General features: G+C 51.1%; 1 protein-coding gene across 5 annotated transcripts in view; it reads right to left on the minus strand.

Moving 5' to 3' along the window:
- Window positions 1–24479, minus strand: part of LOC135904322 (protein unc-13 homolog B-like) — a 405600-nt gene that overhangs the window by 287128 nt on the left and 93993 nt on the right. For 3 of the 5 annotated variants that reach the window (XM_065434961.2, XM_065434970.2, XM_065434947.2), the window contains exon 1: window positions 129–2527. The exons of the other annotated variants lie outside the window; for them this stretch is intronic. In XM_065434961.2, coding sequence (XP_065291033.2) covers window positions 129–2516 — 2388 coding nt within the window. In that variant the 5' untranslated portion in view covers window positions 2517–2527. Of the gene's footprint in view, window positions 1–128; window positions 2528–24479 lie in introns of those variants that run through there. 5 annotated transcript variants of the gene reach the window in all.

Here is a 24479-nt window from a genome sequence, read left to right on the forward strand (position 1 = left end):
AACTATTATATTATGTTCTATAACTATTATATATAATCAGCAAAGTAGCAACTGAGCGTGGAGCAAGAATCGCCACAAAGGCCACGACACCCAGCAGAGAACGCATCAATAAGCAAATGAGGGCTCACCACGAGAGCTATCCATTTTCCTTTGACGCCACCTGCCGCTCCCGGTGCCCCGTCGCCCTGGTCCTGCGACGAAGAGCCCAGACGGCTGAGCAGGGCACCCGCTCTCCGCTCCGACGTCGTGGGCACCGGTTCCCCTTCGACCTTCCCTAGCTGTGCACCGCTGTCCGCTGCTGCTGCTTCTGTGGCACCCTCCCGTCCCGAATCTCCGGCGACGACGCTCGCCGCTCCTTCCTCCAGCGGCCCCTCGTCGCCAGCGTCTCCCGCCCCGCCACGGGGGACGACGTCGTCATGAACGCGCACTGCACCGTCCACAACATCACTTGAATCCACACCGCCACTGGCATGTCCAGGACTGCGCTCAGCCTCTGGAAGCGGCCCTTCGTCGCCGACCGGCGAGTGCCGTAAGTCGACGCGGTGGTCAGACTCCCGCGATGCGTCCTGCTTGGCGTGTTCTTGGTACCGCTCTTCGTGGTACGGGGATTCCGGATATAGCTCGTCGTGGTACCTATCGTCCTGGTATTGCTCGTCTCCGTATCGGCCGTCCTGATAACTGTCGTCCCGATACTGTTCCCTAGGGTACCTGCCATCTTCGGACGCTTCCGCCGTCTCGTCACTCGGCTGCGAGGGAATGCGCACTCGACTCCCGGAGCTCACACCTTCGTCGCGCTGGTTTTCCAGCACACTGAGATCGGATTCACCTCCGCTAACCGACGATACGGATCCGAAGGACTCCTCGCCGCTCCAACCTATGTCGTTAGGCGGCAGTTTTCGGCGGTGGTAGGGGTGCTCCGCCGGAGCTGGCGACCCGTACTCGGCGTCCACGAACGCTTCGGAGTCTACCGAGTCCTCGGTCCAGCCCCGGTCTGACAAACGCGGCACCTGTTGACGGGGTCTCGGTTGCAGTGAAGGGCCCTCGGCTTCCGCAAACACCTCCGACTCCGAGGTGAAAGACGAGGCGAGGCTGGAACTGGGACGGCGTGAATCCTGCTCCTGGACGGCAGCTTCCTCTTCAAATGGCGGCTGCCCGCTGCTCGACCGGCGCAGCTCACCGATGGTGGGGAACATGAACGACACTTCTTCCGGGTTCAGTTCCAAAGGTGCCGGTACAGGAGAAGTGCCCACCAGCGGGCCTGTTTCCCGCGAAGGAGAGTCGGGCAGCGGTTCCGGATGCTCCGGTTTTGGCGTAACCGGCGGAGTTGACCTCATTTCGGGCAACGACATCTGCACAACCAACGGCGGTTGCGGCTCCTTGGGCGCTGGCTCGCTCTCGCTCTGCACACTCTGAGAGCGCAGCAGCGACAGGCGTCTCGCTCTGGACCGCTGCGCTTTCTCCTTGGAACCATCCCGTTTAAGTAAGCTCGAACTCATCACTTTGCTGTAGCCCATGCTGAGCTTGGAGCCCAAGTTCGTCAGCAGAGATCCGGGCCCGGCCGCGAACGGCGATTGGGCCGAACTGGACGGCGTCTGCTGGTCCGCCGAAGACACGGTCACATCACTCAGCGTCCGCTTCGGGCACACGTCCGGCAGCAACTCGGTGGCCGCTGCCACGGTCGACGGAGGCACGGCCGCCGTCGTGTGCCTCCTTTCGCGAGCCTTGACACGCTGCTTGCGCGGGCTCGGGAACGACATGCCGGTCGTCTTCCGGCGCTCGGGCCGCACTTCGGGTTCGGGCTTCGTCGCTGCTGCCGGTTCTACCGTCGCTGGCTGCGGCGACTCGTCGTGCACCTGCGCCTCGATGACGCTCGGCACCAGCTGGGTGGACGCCTCGCTGGACGTGTCCGAAATGAAGGCGCCCACGGCCATGCCCACCTCCCGAGTACCCGTGGGCGGCGACGGGGGTCTTTCGGGGGCCAGGACTGAGGCCGACACAAGGTTCTTCTGGACGGCCAGCGCCAATTCCTGGCTCGCTTCTCGCAACCTCGCCAGTTGCCGGGCACGCCTGTCTTCCTTGACCTCGACATCTTCCTCCGGCTCGAGTAGTTCACAGCAGGGTACATCTTCCTCTTCTTCGACCCGGGCCAGAGCCGACGCTCGGCCCAGATCCTCCGAAAGCCGGCCCAACTCGCAAAGGTCCCGGTCGCTCACCAGGCTGCCGCCGGTGGCACCCCGGTACTTGCGGTAGTCCGATGCGGTGAACACGCTCGCGGAGTCCGACTCCTCATTCTCGCACGAGCACGAGCCTTCCTCCGAGGTTGCCTCCTCCTGACTGGACACCACCTCAGGCACAGCCTCGAGCACAGTCCGGCGTAGGAAGACCGCCTCGCGCGGTGACATGGGCTCCGGTCCGGCTTCGGCGCCAACTTCCTCGCGGAGCCGGCGCTCCAGTTGCAGCACCACATCTTCGGCGAGAGGCTCGGCAATCCCTTGCTCGCTCTGTATGATGCCCATGAGCTGGCCAATAACCGCCTGCTGCTCGAAGAGCAGCACTTCGAGCCGCTCCAACTTTTCCCACATCTTGACGTACTCCTGCGAAAGCAGGTCGACAGCGCGCCAGGCATAGCGCAGCTCCACTTCGAGTTCGCTGAGCCGGCCGCCGAGGCGGTCCATGAAGGCGTCAACGGCGCCCTCGATCCTGCCGCTGAGCAGCTGGTAGTAGTCGGCCGGTGCCCGCGCACCGGGCGGCGGCACCGAGCCGCCGCCACCGCTGCCACCGGCGCCGCCGTCCATGTCGGTGCGGTCAGCGCAGCACCGGGTGCCATCGCCGGCCCGCAGAGCCGACTCGCATCGTCCGCAGAGGACAAGCGGGCCTCGGGGCTCCTCCGCGGCGACGACGCCACGGCCGCGCACACACGCAAGCACACGCTCCTTGCCGCGCACCCACACTGCGCCGCGGGGCGCATGCGCCGGCCAGGGCGAGCCTTCCACGCCACCCCTCTTTGGGGTTTGCCTTTCCCCTACCCCCTATTCCGGGGCCCGGGTCCCGCGGTGGCAGAGAGGCGCGTGGGGGAAGAGAGAAGCCGTATCGCTATTGATCGCGAGAGTGGCGAGAGAGGGAGCAACTCCTCCCTCGGCAGTGCCGCCCAAAAGCGGGGCCGTACAAGGAGAAGAGAACTGGGCACAGGAGGGAGTAAATGAATGAAGGACAATGCAAAGGCACTACTTTCAGTCCCGAGGGAACTAAAACGAGCCAAGATGAATGACCGGCGACAAGGAAGTGATCAGAACGAGGCTCTGGCCGCACGATGAATGAATGCAAAGGCGCCGGGCAGGAAAGTGGCCGTAAATGCACGCACGGCCACACGAAGACGAATAAACAAGACGAACGCTGAATCTACGCCCCGCTTGGGACCAGCCCACAGAAGGTGGGTGACCCAGGTGTGGGACACCCAGGTCACAGTGTTTATCGCTATTCCGTGTGTGTGCGTGCGTGGCTCGATACTATTTATAGAAGAGCCGCGGGAAGGAGAGCGGCGCGCGCTCGCCACCTCGCATCCCTCATTCGCTTGTCTTTTGGCCTCACAAGCTTATCGGCAAGATAAAAAAGCGTAGCCTGAACCCATCCCGCGCTGGTGGCCCCGCGCGAGCGCTCGCAATAGAAGCACAGCGCACATTTCTTGCCAGGTGGGGACACCTGGTGGAGTATCTGTCAAACGAGAGCGGAGCACTGGCACGGCCAACGCGCGCAGGGCAGACCCCTCGGCCCCCTTTTCCCACAACGCAGGGGCAGAGCGCTATGCGGGAGCGCGCATGTAGCAACGTCGCGCGGAGCCGCGAAACGGGCCGATTTATACAGGGTGCTCTCGCTGCAAAATGCGAGGCGAAGCAATTAATCGAGGACGCCACATACGGTAGCGTCCGCTTGCGCGCCTCAGCTTACCGCAGCTCCCCCTTCCGCTCTTTAGTCCCGCTCCACAGCGTGAGAGTTGTCTCCGTTCACCTCTGCAGCGCCTACTCGCCTGCCGAAACAGGCGCCTTTGTCTTCGTCAATTAGCGCGGCCGCCTCCATGCAGCACCCTTTTGGCCAGCGGCCGCCTTCTGGCCGTCCAAACCAGCAGACAGACAAATTCCTTGCAACGACATGCGCTCGCTGTCAGGATTGGGGGCTTAATCCCATCGTCCGTGGTCCTTTGCCAAGATTGGAGTACGGCATGAATTCGCAGGTAGCTGGCCCATGCCGTCGTCCAACTTATTTACGCTAAGATCGTTGATGAAGTGAAGAACTGCTTCTCATCGAGAACGAGGAAAAGGGTTTATTTACAGAAATTAAATCAGTCTAACATGAGTGCTTGAGAAAAAGAGTATTAGTCCAACAGGACTGCATGAGAGAAGTGACTCAGTCTAACATGACTGCTCAAGAGAAGTGTCCTCAGCATTCGCACAACCACAGTTTTTATACACTCGATCCGCCGGTCATACGACGCGGCGACTGTTCGTTTACTCATCACCAACTCGCCGCTGCTCTGCAGAACAGTTTACGTACACAAAGGCAACCGCGCTCTGATGCCCGACGACGGCGTTGGCGGGGTGCCGTTCCGGGAACTATCGGTGCCGATCGAGGGTCGCTCGTTGTTCCGTGCCCCGCCGAAGCGTGAGACGCACCAAAATACGTCGTCCCCACGGCAGCTTGTCCATGCGTGTCAAATCAGCTCCGCGTTGGGGAACTCCGGAATCATTGTTCACACACGCCGAACTAGTTCCGTCACAATGTCGATGGGGCGGGTGGAAGGCGGCGGATTCCAGCGCAAAGGCCGCTTCTTTGAACGCCTCCCAGCTGCAGCGACGGAGAGGGAGAGGTGCGCGTCGTGTCGCCCTGTCGTAACTGTGTGGCAATCTTGTTTCGCAGCTCGCCATTCTTGACAGCGCCTCCATGGCCCGGAAAGTCTCGACTGTCTAGCGCTGACAACCGCTAGGCAGGAAGAGAACGGCTGCTGGTCAGGGGGGGGATTGATGTCTTGGCTCGCAGCGACCACTTGTGCATTGATGTCACCGCCCCAAAACATCCAACAAGGACAGGCAACTGCAAAATGAACCCCACAACACGGCTCTGCGCCGATGACGTGCATTGGCTCTCACTTTAGACTCGCTAGGCTTCAAAAAAACAACAACAACATAAGTGCAGAAACACAAAAAAATGCTACATTTCACTATGCCAATTTCTGAAGCAAATTCCTGCTGACAAATTCAGCAATTAATGGAGGGAATTCTGCTGAATGAGAGGGGATTTTCTTCGCCTAAAGAAAAGCTAACACTAGTAACCCTAAAATTTAGGCGGGACTCTCAAACGCAGAATTCAAATTAGCCTGCTCAAACCATCCGCATTGCTATGCAACTTTCCCTTCTTATATCTAACGGAGAAGTTGTACTCTTGGAGAGTGAGGCTCCATCGGAGCAAGCGGCCGTTTTTGTGTGACATTTGATTGAGCCACGTCAGAGGACAGTGGTCGGTCTCGAAGATGAACTTCGCTCCGTACAAGTAACACGACAACTTCTGGGCGGCCCAAACCAAACAAGCGCATTCCTTCTCTGAAGCGCTGTAGGCTTCCTCTCTTACATTTAGTTTACGGCTGGCGTAGAGGATAGGATGCTCCTCGTTATCGTCGCCGACCTGACTAAGTACCACGCCCATACCTCTGTCGCTTGCGTCGCATTGAACTATGAATTCCTTTGTGTAGTCTGGCGCGCGAAGCACAGGGCGAGAAACCAATAGCGTTTTCAAACTTTGGAAAGCGTTCTCTTTGTCCTTATCCCAGTGTACGTTACTCGGTGCTCCCTTTCGGTGGGCGTCTGTTAGTGGACTTGCCAATTGCGAGTAATTCGGAATGTACCCCACAAGTCCCAAAAATGAACGAAGGTCCGTTTTTGGGCGCGGCTGAGAAAATTCTCCAATCGTAGCTATTTTTAGCTCAGCCGGCCGTCTCATGTCCTGACCGACAACATGGCCCAGATAAGTAACCTGCGAACAACCAAACCTACACTTTTCCGCTTTCATCGTTAAGTCGACTTTAAACGTACGAAGCCTCGCATTCTTGTCGTAATAGAATTTGGCGTTCCTTTGAGCTATTTCCATGTCCTTTCCGACTAGTTCTCGGGTTGCGCTTAGCCGTTCCAGTAAATTTAGCACGTATTCAACCACGGTTGGACTCTCCCATCTATCCTCCCACATCTCTCTTAACATTCTCAGTGGAGAACGGAGTGTCCTCCCATACACTAGTTCTGCTGGTGAGAACCCTGTCGCCTCATGTGGAACCGTTCGCAAAGCAAACAAAGTTGCCGGCAGACAGTTCTCCCAGTCCTCCTTGTGCTCGTAACAGAGCGCACGCAAAACTCGCTTAAGCACCGAATGCCACCTCTCTACACTGTTTGACTGAGGGTGATAGACAGAACTGTGTATTAACTTTACCCCGCACTTTTGCAAGAATGTGGAAGTCAGTGCGCTCGTGAATACTGACCCTTGGTCTGCCTGAATTTCGGCTGGAAACCCAACTCGTGCAAACACTGTCAAAAGCGCGTCTACTACTTCGGTGGAGCTGAGCTCTTTCAAAGGGATTGCTTCTGGAAACTTGGTAGCCGGACACAGCATGGTAAACAAGTACCTGTAGCCTGATTTTGTTTTTGGAAGAGGCCCTACCGTGTCTATTACAAGTCGTCTGAAAGGCTCTGTTATTAAGGGCACTACCTTCAGTGGAGCCTTCCAAGTCTCTCCTGGTTTACCAGAACGCTGGCAGGCGTCGCATGATCTTACAAAGTTTTCTACATCTTTGAAACAGCCAGGCCAGTAGTATTCCATAAGCAATCTTTCCTTTGATTTGTTTATGCCTAGGTGGCCGGACCACCCATTTCCATGACAAAGACTCAAAAGGTCCTCCCTATACTTAGTAGGTATGACTAACTGATCTAAAATCCTACCCTTTCGATCTCTGTAATGCCGATACAACAATCCTCCTCTCTCATGTATCGTTACGTTGCGCCTAGCAATGCCTTCTTTAGCTGTGTCATGTAATTTTGCTAAGCTCTCACCATTCTTTTGCTCAGCTGCCAGTGACTCTCTATCCACGAGTAAGAGTTGATCAAAGTTCTTTGAGGCCGGTGATAATAACGACCCTGTCTCGCTTGTGAGCGCGTCTGCTTTCTCTTCCTGCAGGCTAGAACTCTGACACTCTAGTGCTACGCTCTCATTGAGCTGGTCAGCTGGCAGGCTCTCCTCAACTGTTCTTTTGTCCCTCGGGCCTAACTCGGATTCGGGTATTGAAGTTATTCCCTTTTCTGCTTCCGCTGGAGGAGCTTGAGCATTTTCAGCCGAAAGCGCCGCGATCTTACGAGCTTGGCCTCGGGTCAATGCCTGTACTATGCCCTCTCCCAGTTTGAGCCCTCTGTCACGCAGTAACTGATTCGAACGATTCGAAAAGATGTAGGGATACTGCAGAGACAAAAATTTGGAAACTGCAGCCTCAGTCTCTAGCTCCCCGAATGGTCCACTGATTTTGACTTTGGCCATGGGCAGACACACGCTGTGTTCTTCTACAACCTGTTTTATCCATGCTACTTCTCCGGTGAAGTCATCTACCATCACGTAAGACGGATGGACAATGTCCAGCGTGGCGGCACTGTCTCTTAGCACTCGGCATGGTTTTCCATTAACTTGCAGGTCGTGGAGATATGGACTTAAAAGTTCCATATTCTCATCTTTTTCCTCCACGTAGGAAAAAACTACGCTAGACTTCTCGCAGTTTACAGCTATATGTCCCAGTTTGTGGCATTTGTAACAGCGAATTGGTCTAACAGATTCGAATTTTCTTTTCTGTTCTTTTTGTGCGGTTTCTCCGTTAAGTTTCTCCTCGCTCTTTTCTGCGGGCTTTTCCGCCATGTCTACAGGCTCGGATCGTCTAGTTTGCGCACCCTTTTTGAACGGAAATGGTTTCCGCGGTCCATTTCGACCGTCCCAGTTTCCCTCCTCGGCGTTCAACTTTCTACGGGTTGCGTACTCTTCGGCTAATTCAGCCGCCCTTTCCACAGTGTTTACATTACCTCTGTCTTGCACCCACAGTTTCACAGCTTGGGGGATGGTTTTGTAAAACTGCTCTAGACACATGCATTCAATGATCATGTCTCTGCTGTCGTACGCTTCCGCGCTTTTAAGCCACTCGACTAGGTTGGCCTTTAAGCTATATGCAAACTCCGGATAGCCCTCGCTATCTTTCTTGCCTGTGCTCCTAAACCTTTGCCGAAAAGCTTCGGCTGAAAGGCGGTATTTCTTCAGGAGACTAGCCTTAACTTTTGCATAATCATATGCATCCTGCACACTCAATCTGGCGATTACTTCCGCCGCCTCACACGGCAACATAGACAGCAACCGCTGTGGCCATGTACTCGGGCCGAAGTTCATCTTCTCGCAAGTCCTTTCAAAATTGCTTAGGAACAAGCCTATGTCGGTCCCGACCTCAAATGGCTTTAATAGCCTGTCCATGCGGTACGATTCTGCCTCACTTGATCGACCCAGAGCGCCTTCACTTCCTTGAGACAACTCCAAACGTCTGTTTTCAAGTTCAAGTTGCATTTTTCTTAACTCGCGATCTTTATCGCGTTCCTCTCTCTCTCGTTTTTCTTTGTCCCGTTCTTCTCTTTCTTTTTCCCGTTTCTCTCTCTTTTTGAGAAGTTCCAATCCCATTTCAATATCTTGCTCACTGGCCTGATTGGAAATTAGCTCCAATAATTCCGATTTGAGCATTTCCTAGCGTACATCTAGGCCCAGTTCCTCACCGACAATCAACAACTCGTCTCTCAGCAGTGTCCTTAACTCCATGACTGCTGCTTTACTGCCTTGATTCTGCTCTTTAAATCTAGCTAGGAAAACACAACCTAGCTAACACACAACAATCTAGCTTCCCTACTGTTCTAAACAGAACAACCACAAAATGAAGCCTAGAGAGTCAAAGCAAAAACCAAGCACTCACCGCAGATACAGCACCATGTCGCAAAGTCCATCTCACCGCTGTCAGCCAGTTGTCAGGATTGGGGGCTTAATCCCATCGTCCGTGGTCCTTTGCCAAGATTGGAGTACGGCATGAATTCGGAGGTAGCTGGCCCATGCCGTCGTCCAACTTATTTACGCTGAGATCGTTGATGAAGTGAAGAACTGCTTCTCATCGAGAACGAGGAAAAGGGTTTATTTACAGAAATTAAATCAGTCTAACATGACTGCTTGAGAAAAAGAGTATTAGTCCAACAGGACTGCATGAGAGAAGTGACTCAGTCTAACATGACTGCTCAAGAGAAGTGTCCTCAGCATTCGCACAACCACAGTTTTTATACACTCGATCCGCCGGTCATACGACGCGGCGACTGTTCGTTTACTCATCACCAACTCGCCGCTGCTCTGCAGATCAGTTTACGTACACAAAGGCAACCGCGCTCTGATGCCCGACGACGGCGTTGGCGGGGTGCCGTTCCGGGAACTATCGGTGTCGATCGAGGGTCGCTCGTTGTTCCGTGCCCCGCCGAAGCGTGAGACGCACCAAAATACGTCGTCCCCACGGCAGCTTGTCCATGCGTGCCAAATCAGCTCCGCGTTGGGGAACTCCGGAATCATTGTTCACACACGCCGAACTAGTTCCGTCACAATGTCGATGGGGCGGGTGGAAGGCGGCGGATTCCAGCGCAAAGGCCGCTTCTTTGAACGCCTCCCAGCTGCAGCGACGGAGAGGGAGAGGTGCGCGTCGTGTCGCCCTGTCGTAACTGTGTGGCAATCTTGTTTCGCAGCTCGCCATTCTTGACATCGCATGTCGAACGGTTCACGGTGAAAGCGCGGGAGATATCGATGCACTGGAGTTACCACCGACTGGTTGGTGTTGCGGCTGTGAAAACATACTTGTTCATACGACGCTACAGAGGAAAAACTGGTAATTAGCAAACGGAGGGGAGTTGACTCGAGAAAATTTATATAAGATGCAGTTTAGCCAATGTTGCAAGAGAGTTTACTGCCCAAGAGAAGGGCGAAGGTAAAATTACATTATAAAGAAAAACAGCTTGCGCAAGCTAACGAAGCAAGGAATTTAGACTGACACTGCCTTGCAAGTGCCGTATCTGTGTTTCTTCTTTGTCCCGTTTGTTTTCACTCACTCTTTACCAAGAAACATGTACCAACCAGGACAACAACAAACTCTTTTGGTGGTAGAATTATTAACATTGTATTCGTGTCAGCACCGCGGAGAAGAGACATATACATGATTTCTGAATAGAATTTAACCGAGGCTGCACGGAAAGGGAAAAGCGCGGCTTTCGGGCCACTGGTGGAATGTGTGCCTAAGTGACACCACAAGTTATTAGTTGCGCAAGAGCAGTTACATTGAGTGATACAATGGAAATTCCGAAGATGTGTGAACAGCATTTTTATGGAGAGTTACGGTTAAATGCATGCAGTCCCATTCAAGGACTGACAGCGAGACTCGCCTGTGGGACTGAGAGAAAGAGAGGGGGAGAGAGAAGAAATGATAAATGAAAGGCAGGGAGGTTAAACCAGGACTGAGCCCGGTTGGCTACCCTGCACTATGGGAAGAAAATGGGGAGGGAAAGATTAAGAGAAGAAGAGAACATTCACTGTGGATATCGGATATCGCCGTCGTATAAAATAGTAAGTTTTCCGCTCTGTATCACAGACGGTCACTCAGTCCAGATCACAGATGGTAAGTCAATCCGGTAGCTTTCAAAAATCGCAGCAGCGCTTTTGTGTCTTCCTGTAGCTACGTTATGCGAGGCCATGGTCCCAACACCTTGTTAAAGATTAGTGGTTTTCTATCCCACTGATTTAGAACTGTGCAGATATCGTGTTTTTCTTTTTCAAGAGATGGGCAAGTAGCACAGTAGATGTTTATAGTGAAACGTAGGCATTGCGCTCGGCGCTGTCGGCCATTCCTATCAAACACGCATATGCATTGGCGAGTGCAATGCCCAGGCGTAAGCGGCACAGCACTGTTCCCTCGCTTCGCGGAAGCCCTGCTAACAGTCGCAGTGGCATAGATGGGTCGAGAGAATACAGTCGATACTGGGTGAATTCAGGTGTGGGCCACTTCTCCAATGTCATACGACGCGCTAGCTTGCTCAAGTGTTGGGCTGCGTCAGTCTTCGACAAAGGTACAGAAACAAGGTTCGCTCATTCGTGTGCTTTCCCAGCAGCTTCGTCGGCGAAATCGTTGCCGGAGCTACCGCGATGACTCGGCAGCCACTGAAACACGACGTCGCGTCCTTTCGCGATCATATGATGGTGCGTTTCTCGTATCTGCGACAAGAGTTGTTCACGGGAACCGCGACGGAAAGCTGACAAAAGACATTGTAGGACTGCCTTTGAGTTGCAGAATAATGCTCACCGATTAGCCGGTTGGTTGTTAATATAATGAACGACACTTTGGAGGGCAACACGCTCCGAACCGGTCGACGTTGTGACGTGAGAAATCTTGTATCTGATGCTCATTGATCGTGACGATACAACCACTACGCCGGTCGAGCTGGTCTGAGTGGAAGACCCATCCGTACATATATGTGGATCCGGTCAAAGTACAAAGTGTGCATACAGCCCAGCGTTGCTTGCTCAAAGGCCAAGGTAGGCAGGTTAGTCTTATTTCTTATTCCTGGAAGGGAAAGGCGCACTTCAGGTCGTTTTAAGCACCACAGAGCTGACGGTGAAAGTGCAGAGGGTGTGAAGTCCGATGGTAGGGAGGCACGATGAATGCTGACCACGTTGGAGAATAAGGCCTGTGGTCGTCGTTCTCACAGGCAAGCAAGATAGCTTGATTGCATCCGAGAAACGTGGCGAACATGTGTGTCCTAAGCATGTCAGTGATAACGTAACTCGCGATCGGATGGTCTCGAGCCATTATAACTGCTCCTGCTATTGAGGCCCTCTGCGGAAAACCAAGGCAAACGCGTAGTGAGCTTGCACGAGCTCAGCTATAGCGTAGGAATTCGATAAAAAGTGATCGATACAACGGTAGCACGGAAGCCACTGGTTATCGGCATGTTTTACCGGCGATGAATTTGAAGACGTAGACAATAGATGTGAGCTCCTCCATAAAGTGGTTGACTAGGGCTTCAGGAGAGGCCCCAGTCAACCATGCGCCCAACAAACGCCGAGTTTTTTTTTTGTGTGTGAGAGATAGACTAACTATTGATGCGTACTGGATAACTAGTCATCGATTTTCGAGTAAGGCTGTCGTAAAGCTGCAGTAAAGCGATACTGACTCTCTGTTGCTTTATTTCTTACGAATAATGCAGCAACTGAATAAATTGTTGATGTATGGTCATTTGCCATATCTTTATTTCTTTACTTTTTTTTCGATAGGCCTCTCCGAAAATTTGATAGTTACTCCGATAATTTGAAGTTATCTTTTGTAGTTTTTCGCTACGAGCCTCCGTTTTCTGCATTCACGAGAGATAAATAAGCTTTTCATTTTCAGTTCGTGATTTTTACAGCACCCAAAAGCGCAAGCACCGACAGCATAATGTATGAGATCAGAGTTTTCGGAGGTCTCACATATTACGGAGAAACACTGAGTTTCGCCTGGTGAAAACATTCACTGAACGTGTGCGCACTGTATTTATGTATACTGTATGCATTTTTTTCTCTCTGTCGGTAATGTATTGTAGTGCTTGCAACTGTATTTGCCACATTTATCATGGTTATTTTACTATGTATTTTATATATTATGTCATTTGTGTATTTGTAGCGTATCTATGGTGTTTTTAACACTTAACATGAGTCAGTTTATAATGTGTCATTTCATAATGTACTTTTCTTTTTGTGACATATACTACTGTAAAAATCGCAATATTTCTGGAGTTCAAGTGCCTTCAATTGCCGATTGCATAAACTAGACAGCTACAACTACCATCTAGACTAGACACCATCTAACTAGACAGCTACAACTGCCATCTAGCCTTTCCCGCGGTGAAACAACCTTGCTCTGCCGCCTGTGGCTGGCAGTGGCGTTCACGAACGCCTACTCCTATCGCATGGGAATGTGCGAGAATCCGATGTGCGATACGTACCTGCAGGTGCAAGGAAACCATCGGGCACCTATTGTGTACGTGCCCTCGCTACGATGTATGACGCCTCTCTCTGCGGACAACTTTAAACCTACTGGACTCAAGACCGTTCACCGAGTCACATATACTCGGACCGTGCACCCCTCCCTTCCCCACCACCCCCCGTAACTGGCACGAAAAGCGATTCGCGCACTAGTACACTAATTGAAGTGCACTGGCTTAAGAGACCGTTTATAGTGCGTCCACCCACACGCACTGAGTGCTCACTCTCCCCCTCTTCCACTTGCCCTTTCCCCCGCCCCTATGTAGAATAGCAAACCGGATACTCGTCTGCATGACCTCCATGCCTTTCCTGCCCTTGCTCTCTCTCTATCTCTCTCTCCTGTGATATTACGTGATTACGTGTGGTGCATGTCAGCCATGTGAATAGAAGTAGTCGGCGGAATATTTCGGTGACAACATTTACTAAGTTACTCACATCAATAATGATAGTCAGAAAAAGAAAGAGAAAGAAAGAAAACCTTGCGCGGCGAATTTCAAACGACCCCATTACCACCATGCACGTGGTTAGGTTATCGAGCGACGACGCGAACACGGTATAGGGCCAATGGCGCATGGTCGCACGCGTTTGATCACGAAGCTAAACCGCTTGCTGCGCGCCTCATCCGTCGCTCGGCGGTTCCTTCCAGTGGAGAAAAAACAAGCGGCAAACGCGAGCGCCGAACGATGCTGCAGCGCGAGGCTAGGCCCTAACTGGCGCATACGCACGCACTGCACATACACGCACACGTAACGCACACGGGCTAGGAAGACAACAAGCGCGGCTCATTTCCGCGCGGGATAGCACAGGCAGCGGCAGCACAAAACGGGCTTCGGTCACGTTCGACGGCGGATGATCGAGGAGAAAAGGCAGCGCTCATTTTATTTTATTTTTTTCTTTGCGCGTCCTAAGTGGTGGAGAACAGCGGAGTGCGCTATCGCTCGCCGACAGGATGCCGGCGCACTGGCTGGGCCCAGATTACTCCGCGTGCTGCCGCCAACAGCGTCCGCTGACCCACACCCAGCGAATAAGACAGCCGCCGGACGAGGAAGCAGAGAGAGAAAGAGAGAGACAGAAATGCTCTGGCCTCGCATGCCCTCATCGGTCTTAGCCGATAAGGACGCTGGGACACTGTTTCGGCATGTTATGCAGTAAACGTCGCGAAATAGTAACAGCCAGTATGAGAATGATACCACAGAGAAATTCAACAAGAGGAGACGCTCGTTGAAAACTGGCAACAGGAAATACGTCACGCTAGTGTTAACGCGAGGGCGTTAAGGGCCCCGTGTAGCAGAAAATCCAGCGTCAGACGTTGTTTCGGCAAAAAGATTTTCGAACAACTCATACCCAGGCCCTCCATGTGGCACAAGGAAGCTACTGAACTAATTGAATTTCTTAAGCTAAAATACGTAGAAAAATCGTACAGTACAATTACACAAAACCTACAGACATGATAGCATCGGACTGCAACTTCACTATACGAAAAAACATAATTCTGTTGCGCGAAAACTCAAACCCCTCTTCCAGCGTTTCTACCATTCATACACAGGCAACGGCGTCCGCCCGCCGCGCGCTCCGGCGCGTGGGCATCTTGGAGGCCACGGAGCGGCGCGCCAGGTTAATTAATTGCAATACCTCCAGATGGCTCTCGCCTAACCGCATCGCGGGCCACGCAAGAGGCCGCGTTTATATCAGAAAGCCCACCTTCGTACATAACATTTGCTACCAGCGTTTCCCGGCAAAGATTACGGTTACATACGCTCCAGTTACCGGGAAGCGTAAGAAGCGTCATGGATCTTTGAATGCTATCACGTTCCACTCTTAATGGCGAAAGCGTCCTCCGTCTTTTTAATGTCGACCGTTCCTTGCCGCGAGCATCGAAAAAAAAAGAATATGAAATAAAATTAACAGACATTGCTTTATTTTTTTATTCTTTCCCGGCAAAACTAAAAAATATATCCGTATAAATGAAGTTGTACTTTGCGACTTGCTTTTCTGGCGTTACCTAGCGACAGGCCAATGACGCGCCAGATGCATGTGTCATGCATGAGACACGCCGCCGAAGCAAGCGAGGCCGGCTGCGCATGTGAGCGTTGGCCTGTTCCGCGACCCGTCTGCCTATTTTTCTTTCTTTGAACTTAGCCTGGTTTGTTGGGCTCCCGGCGTATTCTTGCGTTCTTTCAGCACTTAGACACGGCACCACTGCACTATTGGACTACGGCAAGGTGATAAATTTTGTTTGAAAGTCTGCGACCCATTTCAATCTTGCGGCACGGAACCTAAACTTGTGACGTAGTTAGCGAAAAACAGCTCAGCCGCGCTGGCGGAGTTCATCTGAGTTAATGACTCATACTGGGAGATGTTTGCGACGCTTTCTGTGAGTCCAGCATTATTGTAACTAATTTTGGTAGTTTTTGCGCTCTCGCCGCGACTGGTGTAGTGACGCAGTTAGCGAAAAGCAGTTCGGCCGTGTGGCGCAGCGTTGCGTGTACGAAATCTTACTCGGAAAAGTTCGTGACGCGTTTTCTGACCACGAGCATTATTGTATATAATTTTGGTTACTTTTTGGGATACTTTTGAGGCACGCTAACCGCGCCTGGAGTTGTGACGCAGTTAGCGAAAAGCAGCTCGGCCGTGTGACGCAGTTTTTTCGCGTGTACTGAATCTTACTGGGACAAGAACGTGACGCTTTCTCTGATTCCCAACATGACTAATTAATTTCGTAACATTTTTGCACACTCGCCCCGCCTGTCGTGACGCAGCGAAAAGCAGCTCGGCCGTGGTGACAGTTTGACGTGTACTGAAGAAACACTTTCAGCTCAATGCCTTAACCTAAAGCATTCTTTTATTCTTTTCCGTTTGTTTCATCGTGTTCGACTCGCATATTAATTATATTGAGTGTTTTGTTTTCCTTTCGCGTCAAATAAACACCGAGCACGTTACGCACACAGCTCGGTGTCCCTTTCTTGTCGCTGCGTGTTACGGTAACACACACAGCGAAGAAATATACGTGCACGCACTAAGTACCACGGCCTTTCGAAAGAACGAAAGAAGCACGCCGTCAAAATAAGTTTGTAGAACTCGAATGTGGCCAATGAAAGCTCAGAGTTTGGCGTCGCACAACGCTTAATAAGGAATATCGGCTCAGTTCGCGCAGTAACAATGGTATACGCGCACTGCCTCTGACCGTAGCACTCTTCACGACAACGCGGCCAGCGCGCGCCACCGTAGCAGACGACGCAGATCACGACTCCGCCCCTAGAGCGTCTGCGCCTGCGCGAACTGCTTGCGCCGCCTTACTCCGGCGCTCGCCGCATGGCCGATGCAATGCGCTCCGAGTTTTCCCTTAAGTGTGAAACAGACTGTACATTTACAAATAGACAATATTCATATAAGGTGTATTCGTTTGTACATACAGAAATTTACTGAACTAACCGTACTTATCATAACAATGTTTCATACATTCCTGTGTGAGCCTCTGGAAACAAAGGATGTAAGGGCAAGATACCACCGTGATATTTGTTCCGCCCACGAGATGAATCTGTTTTCAGAATCTCAGCTTCTGCGCAATGGGAACCCGCGCCTCCATCCTTGCCGAGATCGGCCGCTCGGAGGGACGGCAGAGGACTTTCTGTGTTGACGATTTGCTGTGCATTTACTGCCATTGCAGTGTACATGGTAAGGAACTAACAGACACCGAGAAGAAGGTTACTTACAAAGTAAGGTCCCATATTACCACGCCCAGACCTGTACACGAGGAAACTGCCGGAGGTAACACGAAACTTCACTTCTTTCGTTATGTGTAATGCGGCAGATAGATATTAGAGCGTGCTACGTAGGGACATCAAATGCGCAGCAAATCGTCACCACACAAAGTCATCAGCGTTCCCAGACCATCAATGCGCAAACACGCGATCCGGTGACCATGCCTTACGACGTCGCGTTCAAAATAGCATTACACGCTGTCCATACCTCTGAAGGGCTGATGAGAACTTCAGAACAACGCGACAAACGCGACGTACGGTCTATTCCACTAACCATGCTGCACTGTGGAAGCTAGAGCTCTTGTCAACAAATCGGGGGCAAAGATAACGGACCGGATTGCCTTCCAACTGAGATAATAGAGACCTTTAGCTTGTACGCTATTCCGCTAAACGGGAGCGGTTTGGGCGGATTACCGGATGGTCGGGGCGTAAACGTGAGCGGTGAACCCGCCTGGTGTTGTAGAGTTCAACCAGACAAACGCATAGCTAAAACTGCAGTAACTCATCATATCCTGCTTCGCCACTCGTGCAAATTTTTGGCAGCGGCGTAATTGTGAACACGATTACGCCACTGTCGAAAATTTACCCCAGCAGCTAAGCAGAATACAGTAATTAGCTCTGTCCCTATTGCAAAAACCAGCGTCTCCCAGCGTCTTCCAGCGTGAAACCAGCGCGCTTTTTGGCGCTGGGTCGCACTGGGTACGCTGGCACTCGCTGGGACTCACTGGGACACCAGTGAGAACGCTGGATAAGAGCTGGGTCACACTGGAAGAGACGCTGGTTCCACTGCCATGACGCTGGGGCGCACTGGTTTGTGCTGTACAGGCGCTGGTTCTCGCTGCAGTTCGCTGGTTCGCACTGGAAACTGCGCTGGTTGTGTTTGTGCCGCGCTGGTTCCAGTACGCATGGACGAGCGCTGCTGAATATTCAATACTTAATTTATGCAATTTTATCGCTTGATACTAGTCTCTTGTCCTAAATAACGCTATATCTTGGGGTTATCAAACCCTATTTCGTGTCCCAGCTTTGAATAAAGGTGCGTGAGCTGCCCATGTTTATTCATGCGTACTTGAAACTGAAAATCACTTTCGCTTTTTTTATTTTCCCTTTGGACTTGGCGGATAGCTAAATTCTTGAACGAAACCACGTAAACGCAGAGGACGCCGCGTTTTTAAGTAGTTCGCACGTAACGTTTGACTGGGAATAGTCGCAGTGTTGTGGAGTGGACATGAAATGCAGAAGTCGTTCAGACGCGCGACGGACCCCGAGTTCGAAGCTTATCGCTGCATGATATTATCGCACCGATAACAAAGCTGAAGTGATTCGTGCGCTTCCACTTTCCCTATTGTACTGAAAAAAGTTTTGAGGCTAAAATACGCACTTCTTAGCTTTCGCCAGCTACCTGCGCCGAGATCGGTCCCCACCGAAGCTTAGGCCTAGCGTATCAGCCAAGTCCGTCCTCACGCTATCGGCGCGTCTAGGCTCAGGTATCAAGAAATATAACAAGGATAAATCACTCTATATTTAAGCTTTCGCATCGGTGTTCTTAAATAAACAATTTTTTCATGTGTACAGTGTCAGCACAAGAAGCGATGACCGCTGATGTGACGCGTCATAAACACAGGTATATGCGCTATTGCCGAAGGCTCCCAGCACTAGCCTGCGCTTCTCTGACGAAGATATATGACTAGACAGGCGTGTTGACTGAAAGGCATCACTGAACTAAGGAAACGTTGCACATCCTTTGCGTGAAGAACAAGAAACGGCTATAGAAATCGGCAGAAACAGCCCATACACCGTCCCGGGTCGGCGGTTCATTTAGGACTTTTTTCGAAGTTAAAATAGCGATCGCAAGTGAAAATCGATGTTCTGGCACTTCCAAGCTTACTGCTGAATACGGACAGCAACCTTTTCTTTCTGGTACAGGCGTGAGTTTTAGTTGCTGGGCGATAGCGCATCAACCATGCCTGTACAAGACGTAGCTTTGCGAAACAAACTGCTTCTCGGCTGTGACATGGTAAATTACGCTCGTGTTTCCGTCTGCTGGCGTGGCGTAGTGGTAAGGTGTCGGCCTTCGGATCTGTAGGTCGAACGGTCGAATCCTGGTCGTAGCAGTTTTATTTTTGCGTTTTTTTTTTCGTTTTTTTTATTGCACTAAAACGCCCCTTGTTGCATTCTATATTCAAAAAAATATATATACGGCGTCCAGGCATCGCATATTTAACGCGCTAGAGCTGTTTTTCGCGCGAGTAGCCAGTGCCTCCCAGCACGCTGCGCGATCCCAGCGCCCCAGCATCCAGCGCGCTGCACTGGGCCCATAATCAGGCGCACTGGGTCCCAGTGGCGCTGGGTTTTGCAATAGGGGTGTTTGTGTGGTTGAGCTTTGCGCCACCAGCTGGCGCCACCGATCGGGCCGCTCACCTTGACGCCCCCGCTAAACCGGAAAACCGCCCGCGCTTGCCCGAATACCGGACACGCTAAAAGTCCCTAATAAAGTGAGCAGTTTGCAGACCCAGGGTGTCTACCAAGTTGACATTTCCAAATTCCCTGATTTTTCCAGGTTTTCCCTGAGTAAATTTGCAATGTTCCCTGAGTGACACAGAACTTTGTTTTATGTCAAGACGGGCTCCCTACATCATGTCGCCCAATGGTGTCACTCTCTAGTAAGCATGTTAAAAAATAAAAAGCAACTTAATCCAGTTTCAGTAGTAAGGGGTAGTGTTTACTTTATTCAAAAAGAAAACAGAAGGGAGGGGTTAGTAAAATGCACAGCGAATAAGATATCTTCGAAAGAAATAGTAAAACCCATTGCAAATCGAGTCGAACATTCTCAAATACGAATATGAAAGAGATGCATGCAGAACATTTTCGAATATGAGCTATTTCTATGAACTGATAGCAAACTAATTGTTATGAGGCCCGAACTTTATCATAAGTGAGATTACCTCGCAACAGCTGGTAAGTCAACCTCAACTGTCCTGACATACTCTCAGCCTGCATACAACGCCTCAGTGTTGCGTTTCACAATTTTAAAGAGTTTTTCTGCTTAGCTGAGGGACACCTGCATCTCGGCTTCAGCCAACACTTTCCTTTTAGAGTGCAAGCTCCTTCAAAAAAGTGGCGGCATGCTTCCTTCCCTGTTCATTTCTGAATGCATAAGTCTTTTGTCTTCTTGTTCTCATTCGGCTGCGCGTTCGTTACACGGACTATTTGAAGCATCCTCTTGGACAATTGTACAGTCAGCGTCCGATTTTTCGGACTCCCTAGGGGCGGCGAAAACGTCCGAAAAAATGAATGCATGTCTTTTACAGCCCTTAAGGGTTCAAATCGCCCCAGGCACGTCCGAAAAAGCTCTGAAGGCCAGTCAGCACACTTATTAGGCATATCGGTACTTGTACTATGACGGGAGATGGCGGGTGCGCGCGAGTATAATTACGGAATACATACCGTGTCTCGTGACAGTTGCCCCTTCCCACACTTGTTTTGCTTCACAGCGTAACAGTACTGTAACGAGGCGAAGCTGACTTTCGGGAACCGGCATTATGCAACGCGCCGTGCTTTCGGAACTTCGAAGCCAGTCGCGATGACCACAAAGGCGGTATCGGTGCCAGTGCTGACAGCGGCGAATTCTTTCATTGAAAAACACGGCGCAGAACCGCAAGAAGCTTAAAACCGAACCTCGAAGCAGCTAGGCCTAGCATTGCCGCGGTGGTGGCTACGGCTGCAGGCGGATCTTCGTGCGAGTGTGCCGGGTCGAGGCGGCGAGGTTATCAAAATGACGGCGGTGCTCCCGTAAGGGGGTGCCCATCTAGTGTTGATGCAAAACCTATCTAAATAAATGTTTTTCAGACAGACAGACAGGTGGTGGTTTTGATCAATGCCATTTCGGACCTGCGGCCACAGCAAAAAGTCCGGAAAATCGGACGGCAAAGGGTTCTTGTGTCCGAAATTTCAGACGTTCATGTACATTGACCCTATATGGGGTACGTAGTTGTGCCGCGAAGCCGTGCGAAAAGTGACGCATTGACTGTACTCTGGCAACTCCTCCAGCCGACGCGGCTTCAAAGAACATTCGTTACGATTCCTCTCTGTTGCTCGAGCCAGCATTACTACGACTTTCGTTCCCTTTCAATAAAATTACAGCTAATTTCCCCTGATAGAAGCACAAATTCCCTGAGTTTTCCCCGAGTTTTTCTAGACTACTCAAAATCCCTGAGAATTCCCGGTTTTCCCGGTTGATACACACCCTGAGACCAATCAAGAACGTACACAATAATCTCGTTTTACGCATCGGGTACACATTCACAAAGCAGTCAGTATGCTAGAGCGCTTCGTAAGAACGGGGGTCGATCAAGGCCTGACAGAAAACATACGATTGGTAAAGGCGACCGGCTTTAGTTACCGGTGAACGGCTTGGTGAAATCGGCTCCCCAGCCGCCCGTACTTTGAATACCTATGGTATCGTTCTGTTCAAACGGTTCGTCTTGCAAGATAGTTGGCGCGCTGACTGCGTATAATTTGCTATCGCGCGACGGCCCAGAGGACAACTACCGGCTAGTACCAACAATTTTTGAAACAGAGACCATATCCTTGGTTCATGTTTCATGGATACTTCCTCTATTGTGAGGCGTAATGGCCAGCACGACGCGTGATTGGAGTGACGAGAAATGTCAACTCATTAGAAAGTCACGCGATTTGAAGACGATGACCTAATGTAGACGTGCCAGCCCTTTCGTCACATCCGTTCAGCTGGCCTGGCCAAAGAAAGCGCACTGGAGGTTATATCCCCGAGAGTGATCGATCGAAAATGCGGCTGTGGCGTGGTGACCGCAGGCGCAGCTGGTCGGCTCAAACCAACTTGAGTCTCCACAACGCTGCAGTATATTGGTCGCACACCCTTAAGCGGAGAAAACCCGCGCGGCCAGTCCGCACCGACGGATGCGCGTGTGCGCCCGTTTCCGGCGTTGCGCAGCCGCGCGGGCGAGCGATGCGCCACGGACGCGCTCGTCAAAGCTGGAGCGGAAGTCGCGGCGAGGCTTCGGCGTCTCCCTTCTCCGACACGCTCGTTCCGCCGCCTGTAACCGCTTTTCGCAGGCGCCAACGTGGTAATCGCGCCGAGCCGGACATCAATCACACTAACAAACAAAAGTGGCAATAGCTGCGATTCCAAAGGAGTCGAGAGCCCGTCTGACCCGAAGATCGCTGCCCTAGTTCGCCGTTTTGATTCCTTTTTCCGACGTCTCTCTCTCTCTCCCTCTTCGTTCCAACCTTCCCTTTCCTGAGGGCGCCGCTGAAAACAGGCCACAGTACACAGATGGCGACAGAGGATTCGGCGGTCGCGTCGGCCAAGAAATTGCAATAGCGGACATTAAGGCCACCCTTTAAACCCCTTTGCTCAGCGAGGGGTCGCTGAAGCGCGATCTTGTCGGCCGGCTTGGCTACAATACATCCCTACATCCCATTGCGGAGTACGCAAACGCCCGTTACTTTCTCTTCTCGCTGCTCTCTATGCCATTCTTTAGTCTAGCGTCACCACGAACGAGATGAATTACAAAATTGCAGTCTAAAATGTGAGAATCTTCAGAATCGTCGCATTTTTTTTTTCAAGGATCGAATTTCTTCCTACCAACAAGGCCGACGAACGCAACTTAAGCAACACGAGCTGTCATAGGCCTAGAATATTTAATGAAAAGCAAAATCCTGCTAATTAAACGGACATTACATAAAAGACAGCAACAGAACTTTCCAATATTCAAACTAATAAATAAATAAATAAATAAATAAATAACGAAAATACTAAATCAAATGCAAGCAACATTCAAGTTACATTCCAATGCAACAAGCTACGCCACTTCTTTCGTGTACTGAGGAAATGCCGGCAACCCATCTCCTACCCTTTCCGTATGGGGAGCCAGCCTCAGGATAACCGCAGACGCATGAAAAAAAATTAAATTATGGGGTTTTACGTGCCAAAACCACTTTCTGATTATGAGGCACGCCGTAGTGGAGGACTCCGGAAATTTTGACCACCTGGGGTTCTTTAACGTGAACTTAAATCTAAGTACACGGGTGTTTTCGCATTTCGCCTCCATCGAAATGCGGCCGCCGTGGCCGGGATTCGATCCCGCGACCTCGTGCTCAGCAGCCTAACACCATAGCCAATGAGCAACCACGGCGGGTCCAGACGCATGAAGTGTGGCAAAGAATGGCCAAGAATCAAGACGCGGCCGCCGTCGACAGGATTCGAACCCGCATCCTTCCAAAAAACAGAGCGCCTAACCATTGATTTCAAAGTGATAATTTTCTATTCGCAATGAAATAATGGTGATGATGATGATTATAAAGATAAACAGCTAATTTGTGTCTATACGGACGCCCCATTTTTTTTGACGAACATGCACGCTACAGCGATCGTACCAGAAAAAACAATCACCACCGATTCTCAGACAGTCGGGTAACTACACCGACTTTTGTGCTAACGAGTACCGTGCACTTGGAAAAGCTAAGCAGCTTGCCGCCTACACTTCCAACGCGCTTTTCATGTAGACAAGCGCCGAAAAACGAGTAAAAGGCTCGCGTCTCACAGAAGAGGAAAATTTTCCGCGAGCAACAACGACAGCTTGAATGCTTTCGCTCGTTAAGCACATCGTACATCACGCTCGTAGACTCCCAAGACGCGTAAAAGCTCAAATTGTTGCGACACAGCCTTGTCAAGTTTCGTACCTTGGGAAACACTCGAGCACGCTAATTGGTGTGGAGGAGCAGGAACGAAAGCTTAGCTGCTGCGTTTAATACTGCTATTACCGGTGCGCAGCTCAAGTACATGGGAGGAAGAAGAACTCTCTCTGAAGCAGGCCTGGCGCAAGCATCAAAACTTACTGGCGATGTACCAATAACAACATCACTGCTCAAATTTCGAACAGAGGTACAATGTAGTTCAAATACGTTCACGGATATTCTATACTATATCCTCGCCTCAAGTTGGAAATATAATAGGAGCTGGTTTACGACGTGCATTTGCCCAATGCCCTCAAACGCTGTGTCCACGACCTCGTTTAATGTAACTTCTGACCTGACTGAGGACACATCGTTTACTTTCTGAGAAGTCTTTCGAACAGTTCTCAAACCAAGTAGAGTCCCTTTTACACCCCATAACTTTGCTGAACAAAACGAGAAACAAAGTACACAAGAACAGAAAGGTGCTCCCCTTCCCCTCCCCCCCCCCACACACAAACACACATATATGTATATATACACACACGCTGGAATGAGGCTAAAGCGATGCGTGCGCGTAATCCTCTTGATTCACACGGTGGCCGTGGTACGCTGCGGCATTACTCTGTGTGTGAGATTTACCGAGAAATGAATATATTTTTTGTTTAGTCAAACCAAGTGTGTGTGTGTGCGCGTACACCTTCTCTCCCTCGCGATAGCACACCACTCTGCGACAGCCGTGTGCTTGCAGGATCAGAAAATGTATTTGCTGTCGACATTGTGCTTATATGGTTGTACGACAAACTTAACTTATCTGTGTCCTTGCTTAGTGAAAGAAGCTATACAGCCACCTCACCA

This window comes from Dermacentor albipictus, chromosome 1, assembly GCF_038994185.2.
Source record: "Dermacentor albipictus isolate Rhodes 1998 colony chromosome 1, USDA_Dalb.pri_finalv2, whole genome shotgun sequence".
In the NCBI taxonomy this organism is placed as follows: Eukaryota; Metazoa; Arthropoda; class Arachnida; order Ixodida; family Ixodidae; genus Dermacentor; species Dermacentor albipictus.